At 39.5% G+C, this 27,988-nt stretch overlaps 2 protein-coding genes across 5 annotated transcripts in view; one reads left to right on the plus strand and one right to left on the minus strand.

The window, feature by feature from the left end:
* LOC129184923 (E3 ubiquitin-protein ligase RNF19A-like) lies at nt 1–18,519 on the plus strand. 2 transcript variants are annotated; one of them, XM_054781437.1, is made up of 10 exons: nt 1–218; nt 5,116–6,118; nt 6,241–6,449; nt 7,364–7,508; nt 8,415–8,577; nt 10,184–10,298; nt 11,184–11,345; nt 11,688–11,901; nt 12,108–12,251; nt 13,887–18,518. In XM_054781437.1, the coding sequence occupies exons 2-10, from the start codon at nt 5,409–5,411 to the stop codon at nt 14,638–14,640; spliced, it is 2,616 nt and encodes an 871-aa protein (XP_054637412.1). In that variant the 5' UTR covers nt 1–218; nt 5,116–5,408; the 3' UTR covers nt 14,641–18,518. The 2 variants fall into 2 exon arrangements, with proteins under 2 accessions (XP_054637412.1, XP_054637413.1); XM_054781438.1 differs by lacking the exon at nt 1–218 and having other exon boundaries at nt 5,153–6,118; nt 13,887–18,519.
* The window catches only part of spag1b (sperm associated antigen 1b), a 17,527-nt gene continuing 6,016 nt past the window's right edge, over nt 16,478–27,988 (minus strand). The window contains exons 11-18 of one of the 3 annotated variants that reach the window (XM_054781434.1): nt 26,297–26,396; nt 25,644–25,796; nt 25,332–25,489; nt 22,946–23,087; nt 22,325–22,451; nt 21,745–21,888; nt 19,380–19,700; nt 16,507–18,340 (exon numbers count right to left, since the gene is read on the minus strand). In XM_054781434.1, the coding sequence (XP_054637409.1) occupies nt 18,212–18,340; nt 19,380–19,700; nt 21,745–21,888; nt 22,325–22,451; nt 22,946–23,087; nt 25,332–25,489; nt 25,644–25,796; nt 26,297–26,396 (1,274 nt within the window). In that variant the 3' untranslated portion in view covers nt 16,507–18,211. Of the gene's footprint in view, nt 18,341–19,379; nt 19,701–21,744; nt 21,889–22,324; nt 22,452–22,945; nt 23,088–25,331; nt 25,490–25,643; nt 25,797–26,296; nt 26,397–27,988 lie in introns of all 3 variants that reach the window. The other 2 variants (XM_054781435.1, XM_054781436.1) reach the window with 2 other exon arrangements.

A 27,988-nucleotide genomic window follows, 5' to 3' on the forward strand; every position in this document is an offset into this window, starting at 1 on the left:
ATTTGAATTTGTGAGCTTGGGGGACAACAGCTTGAACTGATCCTGGTATGTCTTATTCGCGCACTAGGTATTAGAACACATAGACGTGAATCCAGATTGAAAAACAATACTAGCGATAGCGGGGAGTACTTTATCACTCTTTGTTTTTTTTCTGAAACAACATTATTTTTTTTCTTCACTGTCTCTGTGTCTGGAAGAAGAGCAACGAGCAACAGACGGTATGTTCTCATCGTCTCTTGCTAACCGTGTTAGTCTGATGCTAACGCTAAGCCGTGTTTGGAAACCTTATATTGCTCAAGGGCAGCTCAGACAAAATTACGATGTATGTACAGTAAATAGAACAACCACCGTGTCATGCCGTGTCATTTTGTTATTAATTTGAATTGGCATGAATATGGTAAACCGTACCACATCATTCTGCAGAAAAGCCCGTCAACATTACTTTTGTCTTATTATAGCATCTTAAATCATAGCAGCGACTCACTACTAATTGTTTAATACTATTAGTTACCAATGTAATATTCTGTGTTTAATCTGAACTATAGCAGTAATGTGGTCAAAACCGCCACAGACACTGCTGACAGTCAGTAAAAAGTATATGTATCACTGACTTTGTTGTACACCACAGAAACTGTTGGTGATATAGAAACTGTTTTTAAAAAATCTGTTGTTTCTGTATTAACTGGAATTTTGTAAATACAGTAAAATGGAAACTTGCATCCACAAGCAATAGCTATATATTTATGTTTACATATCAATCAGAATATGCACCATTTTGTTGGTAATCTCAAGACAGAAATGACATGCCAAATAAAATGGATTACAAGGTATCGTGTTTCCTCCTAATACAATGGTAGAGGAAACATCACATTAGTAACAGGTAGCTGTTAAACAACAACAAAGTGATGATTTAAAAAGTGCTCTATGCATTTTGTGTCCGACACACAGTATTTTGTTGTCAGGAATATTATTTTATTTACTTTGCTCCCCATGAAGAACTTCCAGTTTGAATTCCCGAGGTATTGTGTTAAGGACGTCTTTTATTGTGGCTACTCAGGAATGAATGAAGAAATTTTGCTGGATACTGTCCAGACTTGTGATTTTCCAAAGAGGTCATCAGTCCAACATGATCTGTGTGTGTCTGTGTTTTTTTGTGTTTGTCAGGACCTGTGATTGACCTGCCTTCTTTTGCCTTATTGTAAACACAGCTGCAAGGTTGTTGGATGTGCTGGTCAGGTCAACCCAAGGGAATACTGTACATCGTCAGTGCGTGTGCATGCAGTAACAAAACCAAACTATTGCATAAAATCAATTGAAACCAGCTTTTCAAAGTGCATGTAACCATCGTGTTTTACTCATTTTAAAAGTTGGAATAACACATGCAAAGTATTTGATTGGAAATGCCAGATTCCTCTTGCATGTATTAGTACACACTTAAATCAATCAATCAATCAGTCAATCAATCAATCACCGGAGCAGGCTTTCATTTCCAGTGGTGCCAATTGTGCCATCTCAGGGTTTCCCCTATGATTTTAAGCTGTGGTGGTGAGCTGCATGGGACTGTGGTGCCGCGTCTGCAATTTTTATTTTTGACAAATTACAATCTGGAGTTCTTTTATTTATTTATTAACTTATTTATTTGTTTAACGTTTTTCAACACCCAGCAGAACATGAACCGAGAACATTGCAAAATTGTTTTTATGGATAAGTTGCTCAGAGCACTTAAATTGAGTCTAAAATGTTGAGCCGCCGTTTGTTACCTGACCTATTTAGTCAAATAGGACTGTGACTAGTATCAAAGTACAACATTTTGTTCTGTTTGACACAAACCTAAATTTAATTTGATGCCTGTTTTAGAGCAGTACAAATACATGAGAAAGTAATTGTTCAGTGATATATATTTTAGTTCAAAATAAAAATAATTTAAATATTTGTGTTATAGAAATCTGTACTATATAAACAGTATAAATTCAGAAGGATTATGACAGCGCAGGTATATCCAACTTGCAGCACTATTAAAGCTACGTACTTTGACAAACAGAAAGGAGAGGTGAGCTATTTGTGTTTTATGTGACTGCCATCATTTAATTTGCACTTTATTTACACAGCACATCTCCACTCATTTGTCATTAAATACAGGCACTATGTTTGAATGGAACACTTACAAAAATACTAAAAGGTGAAGCAAATATTCTTCTGTGAACTACTCATCAGCTGGTGAGCTAGTGCTAGCATATTAGCTACCTGTTGAAGACCCCTGTGATAGCATCACTGTCTAAAGCCAGACACACTACGTGTTTATGTTGAGCAACTTAGACACACATCCAGTGTGGTGTAGACAAGCCATAAGTGTTTTAATGATAGCAAGAGACCAAGATTAAGTGTCACTTAAAAAAATAAAGTTAGCATGAACGTGATAGCCACTTACAGTATTTGCCCGTGGGACAAAATGAGCTAGCTAGCTGCTGCCAGAGAGGCAGTGATGTGTAAACAAAGATGCCAGAAAGTCGAATGAAATTGAAATGTGAGCACACACGCTGGCTTAGCCTGTGACGAGCTGTCGTCAGTTGACTACACATTTTACCGACTATTTTTCATTCTCATGATAATAAGGAACAAAGTGAGCATCAACACAAGACGCATACTTTTATCTGGTCACACATGCACAAGTGCCAACAGGGCAGACAGGCAATTCCGATGCATGTTTATCAAAATAAAGCGCAGTGAAACACTTAATCAATATGGGCGTAAATGATAAGTAGAGTAGAGTGGTCGTACCCCAACCTGACGGTTGCGGGTTGGAGCCTCTGTCTTCCCGTGATCATGTCGAAGTAGACATGGGGCAAGATACTAAACCCCTAGTTGCGTTATCAGTAGGTAAATATGCTAACAGTGTCAAAGTGCTCTGAGTGCCTTTGGAGGTAGAAAAGCGCTATACAAGTGAAAGGTCATGTATTTACAGTATATGGCATATACAGTATATTCATCCATATCATTCAGAATACTTAAAGGGATAGTTTGGATTTTTTCAATTTGTTTTTATGAAGTTGTTTGACATCCCCATCAGCAGTGTAGTGCATCAACAACGACTTACCCCCACTTGGTCCCGTGAGCCGAGTTCTGGACAGATTTTGGTTATAAGGAACATAGTTCCGGTTAGTTGGTGGGGTCACTTACGTAAAGAGTTTGGCATCTCAAAACAATATGCATTCAAAAGAGTAATACATTTGCATTACAAAAATGCCCCCTTGGAAAAATCAGACCTCACAATCGCTGTGCGTTACTTTCTCTCCCGTCGTAACACTGCACGCTGTCGCCTGTCCATTGTTGGTTATATGTTCCACAGTGGATGAAGACCAGTCAGGTGCAGTCACACACAGTCAACACTGTAAAACACATAGTGTGTAGTGATACGACGGGAGAGAAAGTAACGCCGAGCGATTGTGAGGTCTGATTTTTTTCAAGGAGGCATTTTTCTGATGCAAATGTGGTAATGCCACTCTTCTTCCACGACGTTTGTGTTCCACAGCGGAAGAAGATGCGAGTGTCTTCATCACATACACACGAATGCAGGAGACAAATATAATGCTGAGCGTTTTGTGAGGTCAGATTTTTTTAAGAAGGCACTTTTGTGATGCAAATATGTTACACTTTGGAACACATATTGTTTTGAGAAGCCAAACTCTTTACTTAAATGTCCCGTGCAACTAAACGGAACTATGTTCGTAATCACCAAAATCCGACCAGAACTGGACTTAGGAGACCAAGTGGGGGGTAAGTCACTAGACCACACTTCTGATGGGGATGTCATACAACTTCATGTCAAAAATCAGAACTATTCCTTTATTTTCAAATTAAAACAATTAATTTTTAAGGTGTGGGGGCTTTTATTGTGTAGTGGCGGTGCATCACGATCAATTACATGTAGAGGAAACCCTGCGTCTGCAAATGATGGAGATAAAGCTTTACCGTCCCTTGTCCCAGAGAGACCCCAGAATGTGCATGGAGGCAACATTACAAAGAGGGCATGCTGGCCAGGAATGCAGCTAGGCATACTGTTGGGCTAACTACACAAGCTCAGCTGCTATGTATTTCACTGTATCCACCGTGAAAAACACGTATTTGATCCCCTGATGATTCAGTACTCTTACAAAGTCCACAATTTTTATGGTGGATTTATTGTAACTCATAGAGAGACAGGAATATATTTTAAAAATCCAGGAAAAAAATTAAAGGTTATACATTTGTTTGTATTAGAGTGAAATATGAATCTCTAACTACCCAGCAAGAATTCTGACACCCACAGACTGCTTATGTGTCCATGAAGCACAAAAATTAGTCCTGGTCTTTTTTAGGAACAACTAAGCTCAACTCATTAAGTTCATAAAAGACACCTTGTCACAGAAACAGTCTCTTTAATGTAAACTTCTCCACAACATGGATAATACGCCAAGTGTTGACAAAATGAATGCAATTGTAAACCTGTTCTAGACTTGAATGGACCATCAGCAAGAAACCTGGTGACAAAGAGACCACTTTTGCTGCAATAAAGCGGAAATGGAATAAATACGAAATAACAGTGAGTCGCCCTTTCTCTGGAGCTTCATGCAAGATTTCACATCGTGGAGGGAGGGATGATTTTGAGACTGCTGAGGGACCAGCCCCCAAGGGAAGAGCTGGTTAATGATCTCAAGGGAGTTGGGACAAAATGTGCATATGCCATCCATATGCCAACGAGATGGATTTTCTGCAAAAAAACCTGCCTATTTTTTGGGGAGAAAAGGCACAAATGGGCGTGTTTTTCCACAAAAAAAGTGCAAAATTAAAAAAATTTGAGAATATGCGAGGTCACGGCTGCTAAATTGCGATGTGGGATATGCGGGTTCCACTCTACTTAAATTTGTATCCACTGATTTGAAGAGAGGAACATGTAACACTGTGTTCTTATGTGAACCTTTTTATGCATAATCCAATAAAAGTGTAATGCGCTTAACTGATTGCTTTAGGTAACAGTCTTAAATATTTATCTGTTTAAATGAAAAATGTCTCAGTAGCTCTTACACCTGAATACTATAGTAACATTGTTTTGCTCTCCTGTATTGTGTCTTTTGCTAGGTTCTGTTGCAGCTATTTCTCACCAAGTGACTTAATTTTCTGCAAACATCCGGCTATTAGATGTGACCACGAGGTTGATCAGGAGAAGCCACCATGTCTTAAGCACAGAAGGGCCTTCTGGACCCCTACCCCCTCCCCACCCTGGACCACCGTCCCCCTCCCCCATTCATCAATTTTCATCACTTACTCCTTCTCCCAGCCCCGCTCAACTCCCTGATCTCCCTGCACATGTGAGGGACAGGTTACCCTGTCCTGTCTCCTCAGTGGCCAATCCCTCCCCACCTCCAGGAGAGATGAGCCTACATAAGCACCGTCAGTTTGGCAGTGGTAGTGGTGGGGTAATGGGCTCTGACCGGGATCTGCAATCCACAACCTCCACCATTTCCCTGTCCTCTGTGAAGAAGGCTCCCAAGAAAAGACGCCTATCCCTGGCTTCTCTTTTTAGATGGCGGGGACGGGAGGCCAAATCCATACACCGAAAGTCTCGAGAGCTGCATAACTCTGGACCAGGAGGACTTACTGGGGTGGATGGTATTGCTAACATCGAGAGTATCCATTCCGAGATGTGTTACGATAAGACCTCTACCCTCTTCAATGTGGCTGGGGCTGGAGCTGCCTCTGCTGCTGCTGCCGCCCCCTCATCTGCCTCTGGAACTTGTTTCTCGGCCTCCACCTCATCTTCCTCCAAGCAAGGGGGTGGAGGAGGGAAGGAGTTTTTGGAGTGTCCCCTGTGCCTTCTGCACCACTCTAAGGAGAGTTTCCCTGAGATTATGACATGTCACCACCGCTCCTGCATCGACTGCCTACGCCAGTACCTGCGCATTGAAATTTCAGAATCACGTGTCAACATTAGTTGCCCTGAGTGCTCGGAGCGTTTCAACCCACATGACATCAGCATGATTCTTAATGATCGCGGGCTGATGGAGAAATACGAGGAGTTCATCCTCAGAAGGTGGTTGGTGGCGGACCCTGACTGTCGTTGGTGTCCGGCACCTGACTGCGGGTAAGAAATGTGTTTGTTTCTGTGTTCGATTTTATCCATGAACTGTTTTCATATTGTTCTATAATCTTTGTGTATGTAGATAAATCTAGTTATGTCAATATGTTATGTTTGTTTTCTGCTAGGTATGCAGTTATTGCCTTTGGTTGTGCTAGCTGTCCCAAGATCACATGCGGGAGGGAGGGTTGTGGTACCGAGTTCTGTTATCACTGTAAGCAGCTATGGCACCCCAACCAGACCTGTGATGCTGCACGACAACAGAGAGCCCAAAGCCTCCGCCTGAGGACAATTCGTTCATCATCTCTCAGCTATAGCCAAGAGAGTGGAGCTGCAGGTTGGCTGACAAAGCGCACATAGTCGTTACTGTTATGTCATCATGGCAAATTGTGGATTCTTCACTCTTTCCCCACATTAGGTCGCTGGTTCACACTGCAGCTTGAAATAATTTAACACGAAAATGAATGTTGAATAGATGGTTGATTTTGCCTTATCAATGAGTTGTGAGGACCCATGTGACAATAGTGTAATGACTCCAGAGTCACCTACTGAACTCTACAGTAATAGCAGCTTTCCCAACTTGACCTTAGCGTGTTGCTCAAAGGAGAAACAGTATAACAAAGTTATAAAATAAAAAAATAATAAAATAAAACCATACGGTTTGACATTGTCTACTTTGTGATGCTCTTCAATTTGTTAATGTTTTGGACATTTTTTCTTTTAGCCAAAAATGTATAATAAATTAATCGAGTTCAGGGTCTTTATTCTTTATTAATCTTTATTAATTGTATTACACATTTTTGATGACAGTTTCAAATCTCCACACATAAACAGCGCTTAACGCTGACTTTTTGTCGGAGTACCACAGAATTGATAAAAAATGTCTTTTCTAAAAGTATTCAACTGAATAAACTGACGGTTTTTAATCATGTCTTTGGCAGGGCAGTAGTGGACGTCAGTATATGCTCACTATGTATCTATTACTTTTACCTCTCTGCCTTAATTAAAAGTTATATTTTTAGGCCTCATTGATAGTACTACTACTTAGTCACGTGTCTCAGACTTTTCACTAAAAAGAGGAAACAATGTAAACACGCTTAATTGTGTTTAATTCATGAATTAGGCCTCCCCTGTAACCAAATGATTTAACCTTAACAAATCTTTCTGGTTGGTGATTGCTATTATATTCCCTTTGCCTAACCGATATTGACTGTTTTTTCTTTTTGTTTCCCTATGCCGTCGTGCCCACAGCTGATGACATCAAGCCATGCCCACGCTGTGCTGCTTACATCATCAAAATGAATGATGGCAGCTGTAACCATATGACCTGTGCCGTCTGCGGCTGTGAGTTCTGCTGGCTTTGTATGAAGGAGATCTCAGACTTGCATTACTTGAGGTTTGTATGTGCATACAACGGATTAAAGACACACATGAGAAGTGTTTTATTGTTTAATATGATTACAGTAATCCCATTTTTATCACGGTTAATTGGTTCCAGAACCAACTGTGATAAGTGAATTTCCGCAAAGTGTTAGAGTAGTAGTAGTTAGAGCATAGAAAATGTTTACAACCTACTAAATACGGATTTTAGCATTATTAGAGCATTCTAGAAAATGAAATGAACACCCTATAGTCACTTTTACGCTGTATTACCCGATATAGTAGACATAGACATAATAGAAAATAAGGCATTCATCCATCTATGCTGCTTATCCTCACTAGGGTCGCGGGTATGCTGGAGCCTATCACAGCTGACTTCGGGCGAGAGGCGGGGAACACCCTGGACTGGTCGCCAGTCAATTGCAGGGCACATATAGACAAACAACAATTCACTCTCACATTCATACCTATGGACAATTTAGAGTCGCCAATTAACCTAACATGGATGTTTTTGGAATGTGGGAGGAAACTGGAGTACCCGGAGAAAACCCACGCATACACGGGGAGAACATGCAAACTCCACACAGATCTTCCTGAACTCCTGACTGTGTGGCCAACACGCTAACCACTAGACCACAGTGCGGCCCGAAAATAAGATAATTCGTGATTCTATGGGTATTGTGACTGAAGGATGTCATACATGTGTTAAGACACCTAGGAACTTTTTCTTACATGTTTTCATACATGTAAGAATGCATGTCTTTTTTACTGTAAAAATGAAGCACATTTTATGTCAAAAATAAGCAGGAAAAAAAGACATTTGCTGACATGATAATGAACTCTCTCAGTGAGTCTCCTGTCAGTCAACTGTAATTTTGCGATGTGAAGAAATATTTCATATACCAATCTACCACATTCTCAGTCCGTCAGGGTGTACCTTTTGGGGGAAGAAGCCATGGAGCAGGAAGAAGAAGATCCTTTGGCAACTTGGAACGCTTGTCGGTGCCCCTGTTGGCATTGCACTGATCGCTGGCATAGCTATCCCCGCCATGGTTATTGGCATCCCGGTATATGTTGGAAGGAAGGTGGGACCTCAGATATTCAGATTAACTAGTTTGGAATACAGTATTGAAGTTCTCCTCATTTGGTGTGTAATTTGCCTCAAAGATTAGATAAACCTATTGATATGACATATACTGTAGAGCTGTTCTTACTATTACTTACTGTTGACTTGCATTCACTGCAGTTTTTCCCAACTAAATGGCAGAAATGCATACAATTTTGTGCTGGTTTACCATGTTCATAGAGGTACAGTATACTGTAGTACCATATTTTAACTAAAATCCCTATTGACTTAAAATTGAACTGGACACAAGATGGGAGACGTTAGCCAAGTTGAAAGGTTTGTTCAGTTGATTGATCACTCATTTCCCAACATCTTTAACTTTAAATAGTTCTATGTCAGAAAAATACACATTTCACCTGGAAAGGCCAAGTACGGTAGTTCAGGTGAGAATGTGAAGAAACTTGCTTGGAATAAATGTTGACAAGCTCATTGATATTTGTCAAATAAAGAACCATATTGTTTCTTTTAAATATCTGACATAAGGTGTATCTTGTGTTGCCCCTTCCAGTCACATTTTTTTTTTAATTTATTCAAAACTAATATTTTTTGAAACCGTTAACTTATATGAAACTAACGTATTTCTCCAAACTAACTAACATAATATAGAGGGTGATTCGAAAAGAATGTACCAAAATCAGCACGCAATATTTCAAAAACGAAAAACAATAGAAAACTTCAGCTTGGACACATGCGTTGTACATACCATCAAGTTTTTATTTCATGTTTTACAAGTGCTCAATGTGGCCACCATCGGCAGCTGGGACAACATCAAGCCGATATGAGAATTCTTCCCAAACGCGCCTCAGGATGTCATGGTCCACCGTGTTGATTGCAGCTGTTGTTCAATCTTTCATGTAATTTCTAGTTGTTGGAAGTGGTGGAACATAAATTTTGTCGTTAACATAAGCCCACAAGAAAAAGTCATGCACAGTGAGGTCCAGGGATCTGGCAGGCCAAGCGCAGAGAATGACACGTGTGTACTGTAACTTTCTTGGGGGGGTTGTGTTTTTGGAATATTGCAGGCTGACTTGGCACATTCTTTTTTTAATCACTCTGCATAACATACGAACACAATGTTTTTAGTTTTTGTGGAAATGTAGTATACTGTATTCAGGATTGACCACATAACTTAGAATTTGCACTCAAACTACCTAAGGTAGACCCTGAGGCCTGAGGTAAACTACTTGTTCAGTCCTTTTATATTGCAAAGGTCAGTTTACTGTATACACACATTGTTGTCACATGCATTGCATTCTCTTTAAAAAAAAAATTTAAAAAAAAATATATATATATATATATTTATATATATATATATATATATATATATACAGTATATATATATATATATATATATATATATATACAGTATATATATATATATATATATATATATATATATATATATATATATATATATATATTAGATTACAGTATACAGTACTTATATATTTTACTATTGGGTCATTTATTAATATTACAAAACATAACTCATCTATTCGATTATATTTTATAAATAATGAAAAATTTATGAGATGACTGTTAATTTTCCCCCTTTCCTCTCCCAGATTTACAATCGCTATGAAGGTAAAGATATCTGCAAACACAAGAGGAACCTGGTGATTGCAGGTGGTGTTACGCTGTCTGTCATTGTGTCACCAGTGGTTGCAGCAGTCACTGTCGGTCAGTTTACTCTTCAGTTCTTGCACCTTCTTCCATATTGTGACATACTCTGAGCTCTTTATTGCCAAATCTTTGACTTTGCTAGAACTCCACTTGTTTAATATTAAAGTTCACTTTATACAAAAAATTGTTTTAAAAGTCAAATTGATTGCTCATAAGCTCCTGTTTAATCAGGGGAGAATGAGGTGTCTTAGTGCAGGATGTAGAGAGTTTGGCTCCCAATCCGAATGTTGCGGGTTTGATTCTCCGTTTCTCCGTGACCATTTAGAAGTATCCTTCAGCAAGATACAGTAATCCCTCGCCGCTTCGAATTTCGCAGCTTCACTCTATCACAAGTTTTAAAAAATGTTGCGGTCTTAACCCATACCAAGCTAAAACACTGAACCCCCAACGTCATTTCCTCATTGTCATTGTCCGCCCCACACTAGCACCGGAAGACAATTACAGCAACACACACGAGCATGAGTCTTATTTGTCTTAAATGGCTTATTTTCTTTTTTTTCTCTGATTGTGTTTACTATATATTGAATGAATATAGTTTTTATTTATTTTTCTAACACTGACTGCTGTAAAATAGGCGACCGGATGTAGACGCGTTCTTCTTTTTGTTTATGGCGGGTCGCAACCAATGTTGAGGTGCATACCGCCTCTTACTGTGCCGGAATGTAGATGCGGCTTATAGTCTGGTGAGGCTTATATATGTACAAATCTTTTTTTTTTTTACTCTAAATTTAGTGGGTGCGGCTTACCCCCAGGAATTTATGGTACTCCGTTTGACCATAAATCAAACCATATGAAAATTTGGGTCACAACAGAGGCCTCTCTTTTTTTTGTGTCTAATTTGGTATTGCTTTGTGTATTTCTCTATGTTGTTGTCTTCTTCAGGCATTGGTGTTCCCATCATGCTGGCATATGTATATGGTGTGGTGCCCATCTCGCTGTGCCGTAGTGGGGGCTGCGGTGTCTCCGCAGGAAATGGAAAAGGTGTTCGCATAGAATTTGATGATGAGAATGACATGAATGTTGCCACCGGGGCAACAACCACTGGTAAGCCCAGCACCCTGCCCACCACTACCCTGCTTATACCACAACGAACCCTGTTGCTGCAAATGAAAAATTACCTTTCACTGAATAATGTGATGACTGATTGTGTTATGAACAAGTCATCTTGTCACAAACTGTGATGTGTGAAAAGAGGAACTGCAGAGTTGTTCTTAAGACACAATGTTCATGATTCTTGAACATTCTTACAGATCTGATTCGTAATCAGTTTTCAGTGGGATGATTCATAATCAGTTTTCAGTGGGATGTGCTGTGGTCATGAAGATTTAGGTTTATATTTACGCATTTTCAAAGAGGACTTGAAATTTGTATTTTTTTTTTTTGTAGATTCAACATTTGTGGCAGACACCAGGAACAACCCCAGTGTATGTGAAGGCAGTGTTGGGGGTCTTACAGGCAGTTTAAGTGCCAGTGGCAGTCAAATGGACCGACTTGGGGCCATCAGGGACAATCTAAGTGAGACGGAGTCCACGGTGGCCTTTGCAGAAGCCAGCATCACAGGAAGCCTTTCCAGCAATGCCATGGTCCACTACCTGAGCAGGTACAGTGCACAATCCATTAATCCCCCCCCCCCGCATATCCAGGTTCTGGGCTGTGTCCCGTTTACGGGTGAGGTGCAGCATCTTTGAATGTTTTTGCCCATAAGGGGGCATCTGAACCACTCTTGGTTTTTCTAGTCATCTTGGATCAGTTTACATTGAGAGACCCTACCAAGGGTGTAAAGTCTACTTTCTAACATGATGGCAGGTTGGAGGTGCAGGCTGATGTGCAGAAGGACCTTTGCAGTCTCAGTGGTGAGTCGGGTTCTGTCAGCTTGGGAACAGTCAGCGACAGTGCAAGTACTAAAGCATTGGCTGGATCCATTCTTAATACCCGCATTCCCTTTGACAGGTAAGTCATCTAAATTTTGGCAGAAGTAAGCAGCACAAAACCGTTATATGTTTCTGTTTTGCATAAGTCTCCAGACCTTTTAATTGTTGGATAGATGTTAAAAATACACACTGCTTTGCAAAAGTCTAAACCAGTAAATAGTAGGTAACATACAGTCACGATAGTGTAAAAAACAAAACAACAATACATTACATTTTGTACTTGGTTAATTGGCGTAGGTTTGCGCTCATTTGTTCTAGTTATGTATGGTCAGAACAACAAATCCAAATCCAACAATTTATCCAATAATAAATAAATGCAACACTTTTGCTCCCATTTTCTCATTTTCCCATTTTTTCAAGATCTCAAACGTTTTCTACGTCTATCTCTCTAAAATATTGTTCAGAAATCTGGGTTGGTGATGCCATAACTCACAGGTGTGGCATATCAAGATGCTGATTAGAAAGCATGATTATTGCACAGGTGTGCCTTAGGTTGGCCACTCAAAAATGTGCAGTTTAACTGTATTCTAGAGGTCCGAAAACCAGTCAGTATCTGGTATGGCCACCATTTGCCTCAAATACCGTATACATTAGTCCTTCGTTTATTGCGGTTAATTGGTTCCAGACCCGACCGCGATAATTAAATTTCCGTATGATTTAACATTAATAAATGTTTCTTCTTAAAGTATCTTGAATGTAAAGTGGGGCGATTGCATGGCATTAAAAAAAAAGATTGACATCAGCCTAACATCCATCGTCACTATGACATTTGTCACTTGATAGACAGAACAGGATATGCATAGGATGCTGCTTTCACGTTAAAGGCAATCGATTTGGCTGCTTCGCGTAAGCTTAGCATCAATGAATGTATGGTGAGACGGCAACATGAAAAGCTGATGCAAAGCAAAAAGACATAAAAGCTTTCAGAGGTAAGAAAAAAGCAGATTGCCTGAACTAGAAAACGTGCTTGAAGACTTGAAGACATAATGTCACCTTTTTAATATGTTGCCTTAATTTCGGCTGCATTGTCTTTTGCATAATCATTTTCATTTCTTGTGTATTTGTAATATTTGATAGCAAATGCTAATACACAAACTGAGGGCCTAATGAACACTACGAAGCTATTTTGACTGACATACTGTATTACCGCTACTCAGTTTATGTACACAACTACTGAGGAATTATGTGTAATGATCTTTATTGCCATATTGAAGTGAATTGTGAATTACTGAATAATAGTAACTACTTCGATTACCTTTAAACTTTGAATGTGAAATACTAATCATGAATATTACTTTAGTTTAGTAGTATAGTAGTTTCAAAGTTTATCGCTTACATTTTATATATGTTGTATGCTATAGTAAGAGATGCATCATGTCGACTTGTAACTCGCATGCTGAAAAAGTGCATGCACCTCTGATATTTATGTACAAGGTACATAAATACTCATATTTATAAATATATATATTTTCAATGTTTACTTGTATAGTAGGAGGTAGATCTTAGGGACTTGGTCATTTTAAAAATAGCTCACAGGCTGAAAAACTGTGAGCACCCCTGCAGTATAATATGATTTAGTGGCGTGCCAACGCTTACGTTTTTGTGATCGTCATCTAAAACGCTGTCCTCCTGTGTCTCTTCTGGTCTCTCCAAGAGATGGGAACAGTATGGAAGTCCAGGTTGACATTGAATCCAAACCTGCCAAATTACGGAACCACAGTAGCAGCAGCAGTGTAGATGGCAGCCATGTTGGCCGCTGTGGCTGGACCTGCCCCTCTAATGACTGCGTGGTCTCAGAGGGCCGAGGAGCATCTACCAAGTGGGTCAAAGAAACATGTTGCCCCTCCTCTTCCAGCTTAGGAGGCAAAAAATGCAAAGGCAAACTGCACAAGAAAGGTGGTGGTGGTGGCACGAAGATCAGTGAGACAAGAGAGGACATGGGCACTCAGCTTTTGGAGCAACATAGCACCAACTCTTTAGAGTTTGACTCTCCTTCTCTGAGCAGCAGTCTGCCCTCTATTTCTGACTCTCACTCCAGCCACTTCTCAGAGTTCAGCTGCTCTGACCTGGAGACCCTGAAAACATCGTGTCGCCACGGCGCTGGCGGAGGCGACTCCCACACCCCCTTCGCCACTGTCGGCCCCTTACCTGAGGTGGAGAACGACCGGCTGGAGACCTGCCCTACTTCTCGGACTTCCTGCCAGGGCCATGGTGCCGCTGCTCCCCACTCACCCACCTCCTCGCTTGGGCATGCAGAGGTTCCCACTCTCCACTTTATCACAGAGGAGAGTGTCAGCTTGATGTGCCCCTCTCAGTTACTAAAAGAAGCTAACAACAATGACCACCAAGCAGAACACGGCACTCAAACCCAGCAGTCCGACAACTCATGCATACACACAGACATATGAAATATACTGTAACACCTTAAGTGCTGCATCTTTTCATTCAGTAAAATATCACATAACACATTTATGTCAATCTGTGGACAACCACTGTGCCAGTTTCCATCATACATGCCTTTTAGCTGTAGGAATTGTATCGAGATGGTGCTTGAAAGCTCTCGAGCTTCTTGATGAGTTTGGGGTTGGGGTTAGGAGGTCATTCCCCGACTACAAATGATCTCAAGAAATGTTTGTTCTGTTCAGAAGACGACGTATTCAGACTGACTGGCCTGGCTCACCGAGTATGATAAACGTGTTTCTTTTTGGTGCCTTCATGAAGCAGTTTGTGTTGTGTCTTAAGAACCCCAGACCATGAATGTCTGCGTCAAGGGGATGGAGAGTTCCTCTCATAAGCAACATACTGAGACATGGAGAACTTGGAAAATCAAGACTTTTCAATTGCCTACCAAAGACAGCACTCAGGCTCTTGTTAAATCTTATGTCCTGTCCCCTGTAGACACACTGGTCCACTCTTTATAGAACATTGGGTGTAAGAACTACGTAGAAATTAAACTGGGGATTGCTGTTTCATACACACTTCATCAACCTAACAACTGAAGACACATAGCAGCCGAAGGCACATGCACTGTTATTTCTTCTAATATTGTTCATCTGCAAGGTTCATAAGGCCCACTTGGAGTGAGTTGTCTTGATTTCCCGTGCAGTCTTTGCGTTGCCAGTTGGTGCTGCTATGCTGACTTCAGGTCAAATGGTATTTTCTACGCATCTGTTTTTTTCTTCAGCCTGCCTTTACTGCTCACAGGCTGCATCGCGGCCTCTGGCACGGCTCAGGTGAACTCTTATCAGGTGGATAAACACACATTGAATTGTATGTCAACCCATGTTGTATTTTACGGATTTAAACATTTCCCTCCACATTACGTTGGCTGCATCTATACCCCATTATCTTTTGTTGCGCTCTTTCCGTTTCTTGTTCATCAGTAAGATGGTCCTGACTTAAAAAGTGGATAGTTGGATTTTTTGACATGAAGTTGTATGACATCCCCATCATCAGTGTAGTGTATCAACAGAGACTTACTTACTTACTTAAAGTATAGAGTTTTGCATCACAAAACCGTTGCTAACAAAAAAGACATACCTCTCAGTCGCTCTGCATTATTTCCTCTCAGTTTGTATCACTACGCGCTCTCGCTAGTCCATTGTTGTGTGTGTGTTCCACAGAGGAGGAAGACTGCTGCGAGACGTGAGTCTCCTGTTGCAGCAGTCTCCATCTGTGCATGTTAACACCGTGGAACACACACACAACAATGGACAGGTGAGAGCACATTGTGATACGGAGAGTGAATAAGGCCAAGCGACTGAGAAGTCTGACTTTTGTGATGCAAATGTGTTACTCTTTTGAATGCATATTGATTTGAGAAGTCAAACTCTTTACTAAAGTGATCCCAGCAACTAACCGGAACTATGTTCCTCCTTACCGAAATCTGACCGGAACTCCGCTCACAATACGAAGTGGGGGGTAAGTCTCTGTTGCTACACTACACTGATGATGGGGATGTCATACAACTTCATGTAAAAAAATCTGAACTGTCCCTTTAACACACAAGTGCCAGACATACAGGTAATTGTAGAGATCCTAAGGCAAGGGTGTTCAATATGTGGCTCACGCCACTTTCTGAAAATTGAACAAGAAAACAAACAAACAAAAAAAATGGCAAAAATGGAAAAATCTGCCCGGCGACCCTAATGAGGATAAACGGCATAGAAAATGGATGGATGGATGGGAAAACCTGCAGTAATTTTACAAAGCCAAAAAAGTTGTAGTTTTATGAGAATGTATTAGGAGTAAAAATAATCATTTTAGTAGCAAAAAGTTGAAATATTAAAGATATTTATTAAAGATGTTAAGTCAGAATATGAGAACCAAAACTAATACATTTGTAATTTTCAGAAAATTAGTGGAAAAGTTATGTTTCAAGTCATAATTATGAGAAAATTTACAAGAAGTTGAAATAGTTGGAATATATAAAAAATGGCAGAAATGAAAAAAACAGCTGTATATTTACAAGAGTCAAGACAAAATATTAAGAGAAAAAAAGTCTGATTCTAACTAAAAAAATTTGCCATTTTACAAAAATAAACATGGAACATGAGAAAAATGTCAATGAGAAACAAAACAAAATGAAGTTGTAATTGATTTTCGTATATGGGAATAAAGTCTAAATATTACGGAAATAGTCATAATACGAGAAGAAACTTCACGAAGATTGAGGAAAGTTGAAATATTTTTGAAAATAAAACCGCAAAAAGGGGTGGAATAAAAAGAGCCAAGAACAGGGTTCACAATACGCTTTTGACCTATTTTACAAAGCTGAGATGCATTTATGTTTTAAATATAACTTCTTAGCATATCTACATGTGTTTACACAATATCACAGTGATACCCTTGAGTATTTGGCCCTCTGGGAGAAATGTTTGGACACCCCTGTCCTAAGGTAATTGTTTTGGAATTTGCATTGTTTTATCCATGAAAATGCATATCAAAATAAAAACAAAAAAATAATAAATGACATTTTTGGCCCTCATTTTTCCTTTTTTTGTTGGTGCATATGGAATGCTTACACAAATATTTTATACATTTTTAAAGCAAATGAAAAGTAAAAACTACAGCCAAGAGAACCCCCCCCCAAATAAGTATTGACAAATCAAAAAAATCAAGACATGCAAGCAACATTCATTGTGCTAATATCACTTTCCTTACTGTTAAATAGTTTGTATGCATTATTTTTATAATTGCAGTATATTTTTACTCTCATAGTAAAATGTTGTTCCAAAATTATATATTTCATTTGTATGTCAACGTCCTAATTCTAAGGTGACCAAAAAAATGTATTCGCTATCATGTACCTTCTACAAGTTCACAGCAGGAGCTGGAACCTATCCCAACTGACTTAGGTCGTGAAAGCAGAACTGGTCACCAGTCAATCACCAGGTTGTAACTGCTATCCACTACTAATGGCTGCTTTAAGAAACACAACATTTGGGTTAGTTTTAAGCTGTATTTTCACCAGTTCAACAGTATCTACTGTAAAGATAATCATGCAGATCTACTGTATGTCTTCCATACCAATAATACAGCCTATAGTTATAGAACTTTGTGGTCTTCCCCTACAGCAAGGAATGTCTTAATTAGCCCAACGTCAAATTCCCAAAGTCATCCTCTTCAATTCAACATTCTGATATTAAAATACTTAAAATTGCCAAAACCAAACACATTTTAGACCCAATTTACCAGTACACTCAAGGTCCATAGTACTGTGAATACTTGAAAATGAACAGAGTGGTACAAAAGTAATTCTCTGTAGCAAAATTTCCTTTAAAGAAATATATATTTTTATGCAATCACTTTACAGTCTCAGGTCGTTTACAGCGCAGACCAGTTAAGTCAATGTGTTTCAGTTTGAATATATTGCTTTGGGACACATTCCACAGCCGCCTGCATTCTTATAGAGCAGTTTTGCATAGACCCAGGAGGTGTTGTGGTGCAGCAGCTGATGCGGGCAAAGATGCGGTCGGTTCAGATGTATACGTTTGCCAGGTTCTGAACATCATTCTTGGTGAACTCTGTGCTCTCTACAGCTGACAGGTGCTCAAACAGCTGATGCACGTGGCTGCGCTCGTCCTTCTCCATAAGCATCAGTGCAACCTGAGGAAACAGCATACTCCTATTTCATATTTTGGATTTACCACATTTACAAGGCAACAAATTAAGGTATCCACTGTTGGGAGATATTTGCATGTAATTAAAAAAAAAAAATGGTACGGCACCAACTATGTGCATTTTTTTTACTTCCAATTTCTCAGGAATCCAACAGCAATGGACTAAAAATAACAGACGTGGGACGAAGTCTGGACATAATTCATGAATACATATTAAATTATTTAAAAAAATGTTAAATAAAAACAACTTTAAATTATATGTAATCAAAATTAAAATAAATAAATTCCAAAAGTTATCTATATATATTTATATATATACTTTGTATATATAAATATATATATTAAAATTAAAATAACATTTATATTATATAAGCAGTATATATATATATATATATATATATATATATATATATATATTTTTTTTTTAAACAATTGTATAATATCAATTTTTACTTTTGTCAATGTACTATTTCACAAGACACGATGATAAGCATGTACAAGGTACAAACAGAATGAACCACAAGTGTTCTTTCCATACTTTTCAGCAATACTTATAAAATGCAACCCGGTCACTCAAAGTATTGCTGTTCCTTCTCCACAACTTGTCCGTAGGAGATCTTCAAAGGCTGAGTAGGTTTGCTTTATTTCAGTTGGATTTAGTTTTATTGCACAGTGATCATCAACCTCTGTATACATGGCTAAATGTTGCTTAATAATAAGACGATGATTTGTGATGGTGACAGAGTGGATTATGTTGGACTTGTCCCAAAACTCTTTGCAAAGTTCGGTCATTCCCATTGGGAGTAAAAAACTGACAGTTGATTCATGCTACAAAAACTTGATTCTGAAAAGTTTCTGTATACACATTAATTGAACCACTACTCTGTATTGAATATAAAGCCACTTTGAGAAAGAGAAACAGTACCATCTGATTGATCTGGCCCACTGTGAGGTATTAAACAAAACTGTAGCTACGTACTTTTAAATGACTTGCGTATTTAAACAGATCATAAAGCTCCTCTTACCGAGAACCTGTCAGCCGTATGTAGATGACTGAGGTGTTGGTAAACTAGGTTGGGGTCCTTCTCCAAGAGGTGTGAGTCCAGCACCTTCATGATGAAGCTCATGGTCTGCCCACTGAGATGAGTGCTCAAAAACTGTGGAAGCTTCTCCGGAGCTGTTGAAGCCAGCATGTCTGCGCAAGCTGCCATGTTGCCACTGCTGCAGGCGTTATTTAAAGCTTGGCCGAAATCGTAGGCATTGGTTGGTTGCAATTTGGTGCTGAATTCATCTCTGAAACTATTATCAGAGGTTGGAACAACTGATTCTTCATTATCACTACCCACCTAGGGAGGACGACAGCGGAAAGACAGGCAGGTAGTGGGTTTACAGCTTTTACATTGACTACAAAAATATATAAACATACAAAATGTTATGTTAAACAAATAATTACATTCAAAAGAAAATATTTACCACGCCTCCACAACTAGCATATGTGCATTATTGATTGTTAGATTTATTATTGAACAATAACAGTGCTCTTGGTCAATCCAAATTGTTAATAAACCTCAAACTTGAATTTTTAAGAGAGTGAAAGTGAGGTATCTCTGTGTGCACAATTATTAGGCAACTCAAAGAAAAACTAAATTATTCCCATCTCACTACTTCATTTTCATTTTTTTTAAAGTCAGAATGATAAATACAAACTTTACAAATAAATATTTGACATTTCCAAAAATAAATGAGTGACCAATATAGCCACCCTTCTTTTCAACTTCCATCCACGGAGTCTGTCAGTTTCTTCATCATTTGATCATCAACTTTTTGTGCAGCAGCAACCAACGCCCCCCAGACACTGTTCAGAGAGGTGTACCTTTTTCTTCACTGTAAATCTGACGTTAAAGGGCCCGCAAGTAGGGTTCAGGTCAGTTGAGCAAGGTCATGTCATTATATTTTAAGATCTTTTTAAGACCTTTACTAGCTAGCCATGCAGTGGCGTACTTGGACGCATAAGATTCAAGAGTTTTTATTGTCCTATGTCATATTAGATGGAGCACTGTCCTGCATAAAAATCATGTTCTTCTTGCAAGATGCACATGTTTTCCTGCACCCCTGTGTGGGGAAAAAAGTGTCAGGTTTGAGTCCATCTTCAACCTGAAAAGGCTCAACAAGCTCATCTTTTAATAACTGGAGCACTTACCATTACCACACTTCCACCTTGCTGGCATATGAGTTGGACGTCCATCCCTCTGGTCCATCGAGAGTCACTCTCATGTCATCAGTCCATAAACTTTTGAAAAATCTGTCTTCAGATATTTCTTGGCCAAGTCATAGCCTTTCAACTTGTTTGTCTTGTTCAGTGGTGGTCAGGTTTCAGCCTTTCTTACCTCGGCCATGTCTCTAAGAACTGAACACCATGTAACGTACTCCTGGACACTCCAGCTAGATTACAGTTCTGGAATCTGACAGCACTGGAGGATAATGGCTTCCTGGGAGCTTCACGTTTTTCTCAAATATTTGGCAGTTAATTTGCATGTTTTCCTCTCCACACGTTTCTTGTGACCATTTTGTGCACTTGCAACCGAACATTTAATGATTCTGTGGTCACGTCCTAATATCATGGCAATTTCAAGAGTGCTGCATCCCTGTGAAAGATGTTTTACAGTTCTTGACCAGAGTCTGTTAAATCTCTTTTCCGGCCCATTTTGCCAGAGGAAAAGAAGCTGCCTAATAACTGCACACACCTAATAAAGGGTGTTGATCTCCTAAGGCCACACCCTCCCTCAGTACACACATGCACATCACCTGGTATGCTTAAACCCAATAGGCATTCAAGTTTATTCAGGTCATTCAATTAGAATATCATCAAAATACTGACTTGCCTAATAATTGTGCACACAGTGTATATTACACTATTTACATGGACTGGATGATCACTGATCAATGTAATACCTGAAAAACAGGTCAAGCATCAAGAACTGGGTGTGATATTCACTTACGAAAGAAACCAGGTTGCTTGATGAAGTTGAATGCACAAATTATTACATCATCACAGAGTATACTAAACTCATAAGCTTTACATTATTGACTGGGTGTAGTTTGACATTATCGTTTGTAACCTTTACCCTTGTATTAACCTATTCACTTGTCCTCTTTCGTCATTGCAAAGAAAATTGGTTCTGCTTTGTGAAAGTCTTTATAATGCACTTAGAGGTGTTTAAATCCTCTATTATGCAAAGCCATGCAGTAGACTCCGGTATGTCTGTTAAACCAATGAATCTGGTTAACTTGGTTTACATACTTTCAAACATTCAAACCCTTGGGTTGTGGACCTGTGCCAGATTCAATCAAGAGATCATAAACAAGCAAGGTTGAGGACCCCTGCTTTACCTCTGTAATGGGGATGATCTTCCTAGGTTTAGCCAGACTTTGCTTGACTAGAATTGTAACCTCCTCCAGCTCCTTCTCTGCCTCATGGACGTTGGGATCCTGCTGCAGCACCTCCTGCAGGTCGGAGCTGCATGCCAGGTAATCCTGGGACAAGGAACAACTATCAGTTGCAAATTAGCACATGTGCTAAAACACTCATACAATGCATCTGGTCTGTACTAACAATAATATTTACCAGTGGTCCTCGGTTTACGGCGTTTAGTGGTTACGAACGCATGTCTGTAAATAAATTTGCGTCATTTTGCTTCTTATAACACCAAACTCGCTCGAGAACTAGTTACAGTGCGTGGCGGCGTACATCGTACTTTAACGTCTACCAGGACATTACTGTGTTTTATGTCCTCCATGTGTTCTGTGTAAAGTGTAAGTGACGTAAGTGTTCATTTAGGTATGAAAACTGACTTCCACTACAATTCAACGGACAACGTGTGGTAGGAACAGAACATGGACCGCCTGTATAAGATTGTAATAATGTTGCAAACAACAAATTCAAGAACAAACAAAAGCCAGCTCTTCTCACCTTAAGGCCTTTATTGGCCATTGCTCGTCTGAAGAAGGCCTTCTTATTGCTTGGCTCCAGTTTGAGTGCTGCATCACATTCTTGTTTGGCCTCCATAAATCTCTCAAGTTTCAAGAAGCACAAGGCTCTGTCGATGTACACACACACACACACACACACACACACACAAACAAACCACTTGTAACTTTTGTCTCCCATCAGCATCTCACCAATCATATTCTGCGGTGCATGAACGGAATATAACAAAAAAGCATAGCCAGGATTTATTTATGTGTCTTTTTTTCCACTTGATTTTGTCTTTCTTCCCTTCCCAACATTGGCGTATGAAAATGTAAACGTGCGTTTGCTCAGGTGTGGCTCTAATGTGCAAGCTGCTCTACATCAGAGTCACACATCCAAAAGCAAACACAAACACAATAGGGGGTTATTCCTGTCAGCTGCATCACATGATCAACAATCTATGAATGAAAGAAAGGGAGTTCCGAGATGGAAAACAGGCAGCATTGTGACATGTTTTCTAAAACCCTATGACTAGCGGGGATTACATAAAAGACTTAAAAGATAAAGATAAAAGATAAAAGTGAATGAATCCTCAGCACTCTCCATGGAATTGTTTCTAACCTGTTAGTGTAGATAGCACATTCCTCTGGTTTTATCTTAAGGCAGTCTGAATACTTTCCCAGAGCATCCTGGTATTGGCCCTTTTTCACAAACTTGTTCCCTTCCTCCTTCAAACAAGCAAAACGGACTTCTGCTTTTCTTTCTAGAAGACACAATACAAAAGTAATTTGAATCATCTCCATTATTCCACAGCAAAATCTGTTATTCCAATAGCTGTCCCATAGCTGCTGTTAGTCTCACCTGATGGGAAAACAATGGTTTTATTGTACATTTAAATGTGACAATCAGTTGCAGGAAGTCTTCTGGATATTGCAACAAGTACCTCAATTTGAGCTCTAGTACATAGTATGAACAGCAACACATCGCTCTTGCAGTCCTTTCCCACATAAACCCAGACATTCACGTGTAAATCCCTCCACTTTTACCCATATGTAACCCATGAGGTTAACAATATTCTCTTTTCCACAACTTTTCAGGAGCACCTCCGTTACCTGGGATTTTGAAAACACCTCGTTACCCGGCTAAAAGGCTTTTCCCTACAGCCCGTGAAAATTTTCCATGAGAAAGTACCTACCAGCGAGACATTGTTTTCAGAATACTAGGAACATTTGAAGACTGGCTTTGTACTGAAGAATGCTTATTGGCGGAACTCACTTCTAGTGTATTTGGACAATGAGACTGTGTGCTTTTTGGGTTAGTGAATACAATGTCCATGAATTAAATGCAAAAATCCTTATATTTATTGATGCAATGCATCACTGGACAAGTTTGCCCAGTCTTTCCAAAATAGATAAAAGCTCGGCTTACTTTTCTATTGGGATATCAGCTGCTGCACACATTGCTACAAAATCCTCAACAAATTGTAATGCCCGTGTTTGTGGTTAAGGAAGACGCAGTCACTGATGCAATTCCAACTGTGTTATGAATGTATACTAATTTTACATGGTTGCACAATTAGACAGGACGGTGTGCACAGTGCTCGTATTTTGAAAGCCAGAAGTATGTTGAAAATGTCTGACTGTTGGATGTTAAGTGAAAGGAGCTTGGGTGCAGATATAAAAGCGCCTGTGGCCTTCGTCCTTATTTCACTTAGAGCTTACACAAAGTCAGCGGGCATCCTAAAATGCCTGTTTGCATTAACAAGCGGTAAACTAACAGTGTATACACGATCACATAGCCTGAGTCGCACACACACAGCTGTACTACTAGCGTGCTCTGCTATACTAAACTAACCTCGCTAGCTTCCACTCACGCTCTGTAAGAGATGAGTTTCAAAGATTTTCACCAACTTACGCCAACTTTTGTTTCAGATCGCCATTTCAACGTGTTTAAGTTCAAGAGGAGGCAGGTTAGTGAGGAGATTAGGCCATGATTGAGTGGTCCGCTAGGAAGTATTTTCCCACACAAACAGCATTTATTCACCTTTTTTTTTTCCACGAGAGTCTGCGTTTAACAGTAGATTCAATCTGCTTTAAAGGCTGGACAGGACAGGGGTAAGAAAAAAAACAACAAAAAAACCCCAGTAGATTCGATTTTTATTGGCCAATTCCACGATTCCGTCCTTGATTCCAAATCATAGGGCCCTAGATAAGCTAAATCAAACATCTCAATTCAACGAACGCCCACGATGGCTGTCGGTGGAGGAAATTGCTTTGGAAATCTCAAAAATCAATTTTCAAGGCGTATTTTTCCAGATAAGCTACACATTGTACGGAGAGGTCGGCAAATCCCGACGCTAGCTAGCTTGTCTCAGCCCAGGAAACAGTTTGTTTACCACTTAAAACACCAGTGCTTGTAGTTTAGAGGTTTGGAGTTGGAGCTGTAAAAAGTAATCTTTTAAAATACATTGTTGCCGATACGCCTGGGTTTCATTTTTGCAACAATATATTTTAAGAGATTCAAGGTTAACTGAGATTTGTGCTTTACTAATAATGGTGTTCGACCCCAATACACAATGTGCCTCTCTCTGTAATGCCATACTTTGTTATATTGCGTGTTTGTGTATTATTGATGGTTTGTATAATTGCAACATAATGGTGGTGGTATTAAGAGGTGGATTAAGTCGGTTAAGTCCCCACTGACGGCCCGCGCACCAAATACACCACCCGACACTGGTGTAATCCAAATGCCAAATATGATATCAGACACACACTTATAAGGACACAAGGACAGTAATATCAAATGAAGTAATAGTGTTGTGTAATGTTAAAGCTCATTCATGCAGAGACAAACTGCTTCTTCAAGTCCTCCAGCTTAAGGGCTTTCAGACTGTGGCGATGTAATAAAGAATATTTATAGCTCCTGTTCTCACACTGTAATCCTCCAGCGTGTCTGTGGACAGGCTAAAAACAGCTAGTAATGCGCCCCCTTTTTTTCCATTACTAACCTGCATCCCTGGCAGCTCTCTCAGCCCGAGCCTGGATGACCTCGGCGCTGGAAGGCTCCTCTCTGCGGTGCTGCTGGGCTGACAGGGGAACCGTAGGGATTGCTGGGAGTTTATCTCTCCAGTCTGCACCGTCTTGCTCAATAAGCAACCGTGTGATCCTAAATGACATTAGGCACACAGAAGAGACGTGGACAAATCAGTCACTCATACAAGTACTGTTGAGAAAAACAAAAGGATTGCTTGCCATTACATTAGAAACAGTAAGGAAACTGTTTGGCCTCCCCCGGCTAGAAGTGAGATGAATCTTAATACCTGTTAACACTGTCGTGTGCTGCCTGCACGCTGATGTCTATCTGCAACACAGTCTTGTAATCCACATAGGCCTTTCGGTAGCGCTCCAGAGACTCATAAGCCATGGCCCGGCGCAGGAGGGGCTTGAGAGAGAATGGCTGTAGCTCTAGAGATCTGGTGAGTATTAAAATATATGATGAGACAGGAGTAAAGCACCAAGTCTGGTAGCAAATACCAGTGTAAGATTTGTACACATTTGGATAAGCTGCATATTCACCATACATATCCTACGTGGAAACTGTTTTGTTTACATGCACAATCTAAGAGCTGCAACAAAAATTCGGCCTTTACAAATAGTAATGTAACAGTTTGTACAATTCTAAACATATTATGTGGTGTTACGTAAATACAAGAATCCATGCGATGATACAGCACTATGCAAGTACTGTATACCCAATGTTGCTGCAAGTCCATCTTAGATAAGGCTGTTTTACTGCTGCACACTCATTAGAATATTACTATAACAATAGTATGATAAACAAGACGCTGCTACTGAGGTATTATTGGTGGAGGTTATGGTAGGTGATGGTTAGCTTAATTGATCCCTACACTATTAATGTTATTCTCCTTCTCACTCAGTGTCCACACACAAACACAAAGACTGTATAAATCACCTTGTGCAATCCTGTATGCAGTCTTGACTATTGCCATCTTTCAGGTAGCAAGCTGCTCTGTTGGAGTATAGAATACATAGGTCCTCTGGACTATCAATACCTGAAATGATGTAAACACAAACACCACACAATGTACAAAAAGTGACACAACGAGTGGATATTACTTCTTATTTTGACTTTGGAAAATGTGTAAAAGCTTGTCAAACCGACATGCTTTCAAGTTCCTGTACTTGAATACACAGCTTTCCCTGTTTCTGTTGTTCATATTCACCAGCTACTACGGAAGTCCATCCACTTCCTATACCCCATACATGATATTTGCATCTAAAAATAAGGAACATTTTCCAAAAAATAAGAAAAAATTCCTTCCCCCAGTTGCAGACTGGTGTTGCTCACGTGTCGACACTCACCTGTAGTACCGGAAAGGATTTTTTTAAGAATGAAAGTTAAAGTAAAGTTAAAGTTAAAGAAAACTAAACTGGAGGTTGACAGGAAAGAAAGACAAAATAGGAGAATTTCCTGGTGAAAAAGGGAGGTTTGACAGGTATGAGCCAACCACCTCCCTTTAAGGCAGTGCACCATTTCATCTCAACATTTTTTGAGACCAAATAAACCACTAATGTTATAATATACAGTATTACTAATAAATAATAATATATCATAATTGGCATTTGTCACATGTATTTTCTCAGAGCCAATTCATACTGACAGACATTTGCAGCATTTCTGGAAATGCTGCCTTTTGAATAGGGGTGTCAAAATTAGTACTTCTAGCTTGTAGTTGAACAATACCAGCTCACTGTTTTTGTCTTATCTACTTTGTCGACATCAGGGCTGTCCTTTCATTATTAATTAAAAAAAAAAATCCATTTATAATAAACTCTACACAAATATTGTCGCTGGTGAGAGGTTGGGTTGCATTATGGAGGGGTTTATGCAGCCATAATCAGACATACATTGCATGTCGGTAAAAGGTGGAGCACCACTCCCGCTCGCCTGCGCAGCAGATACTTCACCTTTGGTGACCGCTTTAATTACCGAATAAATGCATGACAAAAGAAACACCGAGGTAGGTTGGATTGCAAGGTTATTAGTGTGCATAAAGCACGTAATGTGCAGTTCCAACAATGTCTCACGCACTGCCACGTCCATATTTCTGTATTTAATCATTGATAGTAGCGATGCCATAGTTCTTTCTGAATGGTTTCTGGCTACCCTGTTCTCGCGAAATAGATTTTCTCCAAACGAGAAATCTCATTTTATCTCGCGACACCCCTACTATAGTTATTTATCTGAAGGTATTACAGTTTTTAAAAAAAAAGTAATGTAATGTAGCAATAAGAAAATTAAGTATTTCAGTGAGTGCCTTTATAATGGTTTAATTTTTTGATACTGTCAAAAAGTGAGCCTTAGCCTTGCATTTTACTAAGGCTAAGTTAGAATTAGTGTTTTGAGGCGGTGCTGGTGTTGCTAATTTGTCCTGTGACTATTTAGACTACAGTGCATTAATACGCTTAACTTAGCTCAAATTAGATTACAAGTGGTAGCAAAGGCAGGCACGTGCTATATTAGAGTGGAACAAAAATGACTTGAATCAGTTGCCAGACCTCCTTCATATATAAAGAGTCATGGTCCTGACACTACTTGAAATCCCGAGCAATGATAAGGAAGGATCAGTTTCCCTTCATCCAT

This window comes from Dunckerocampus dactyliophorus, chromosome 7 (genome assembly GCF_027744805.1).
Source record: "Dunckerocampus dactyliophorus isolate RoL2022-P2 chromosome 7, RoL_Ddac_1.1, whole genome shotgun sequence".
In the NCBI taxonomy this organism is placed as follows: Eukaryota; Metazoa; Chordata; class Actinopteri; order Syngnathiformes; family Syngnathidae; genus Dunckerocampus; species Dunckerocampus dactyliophorus.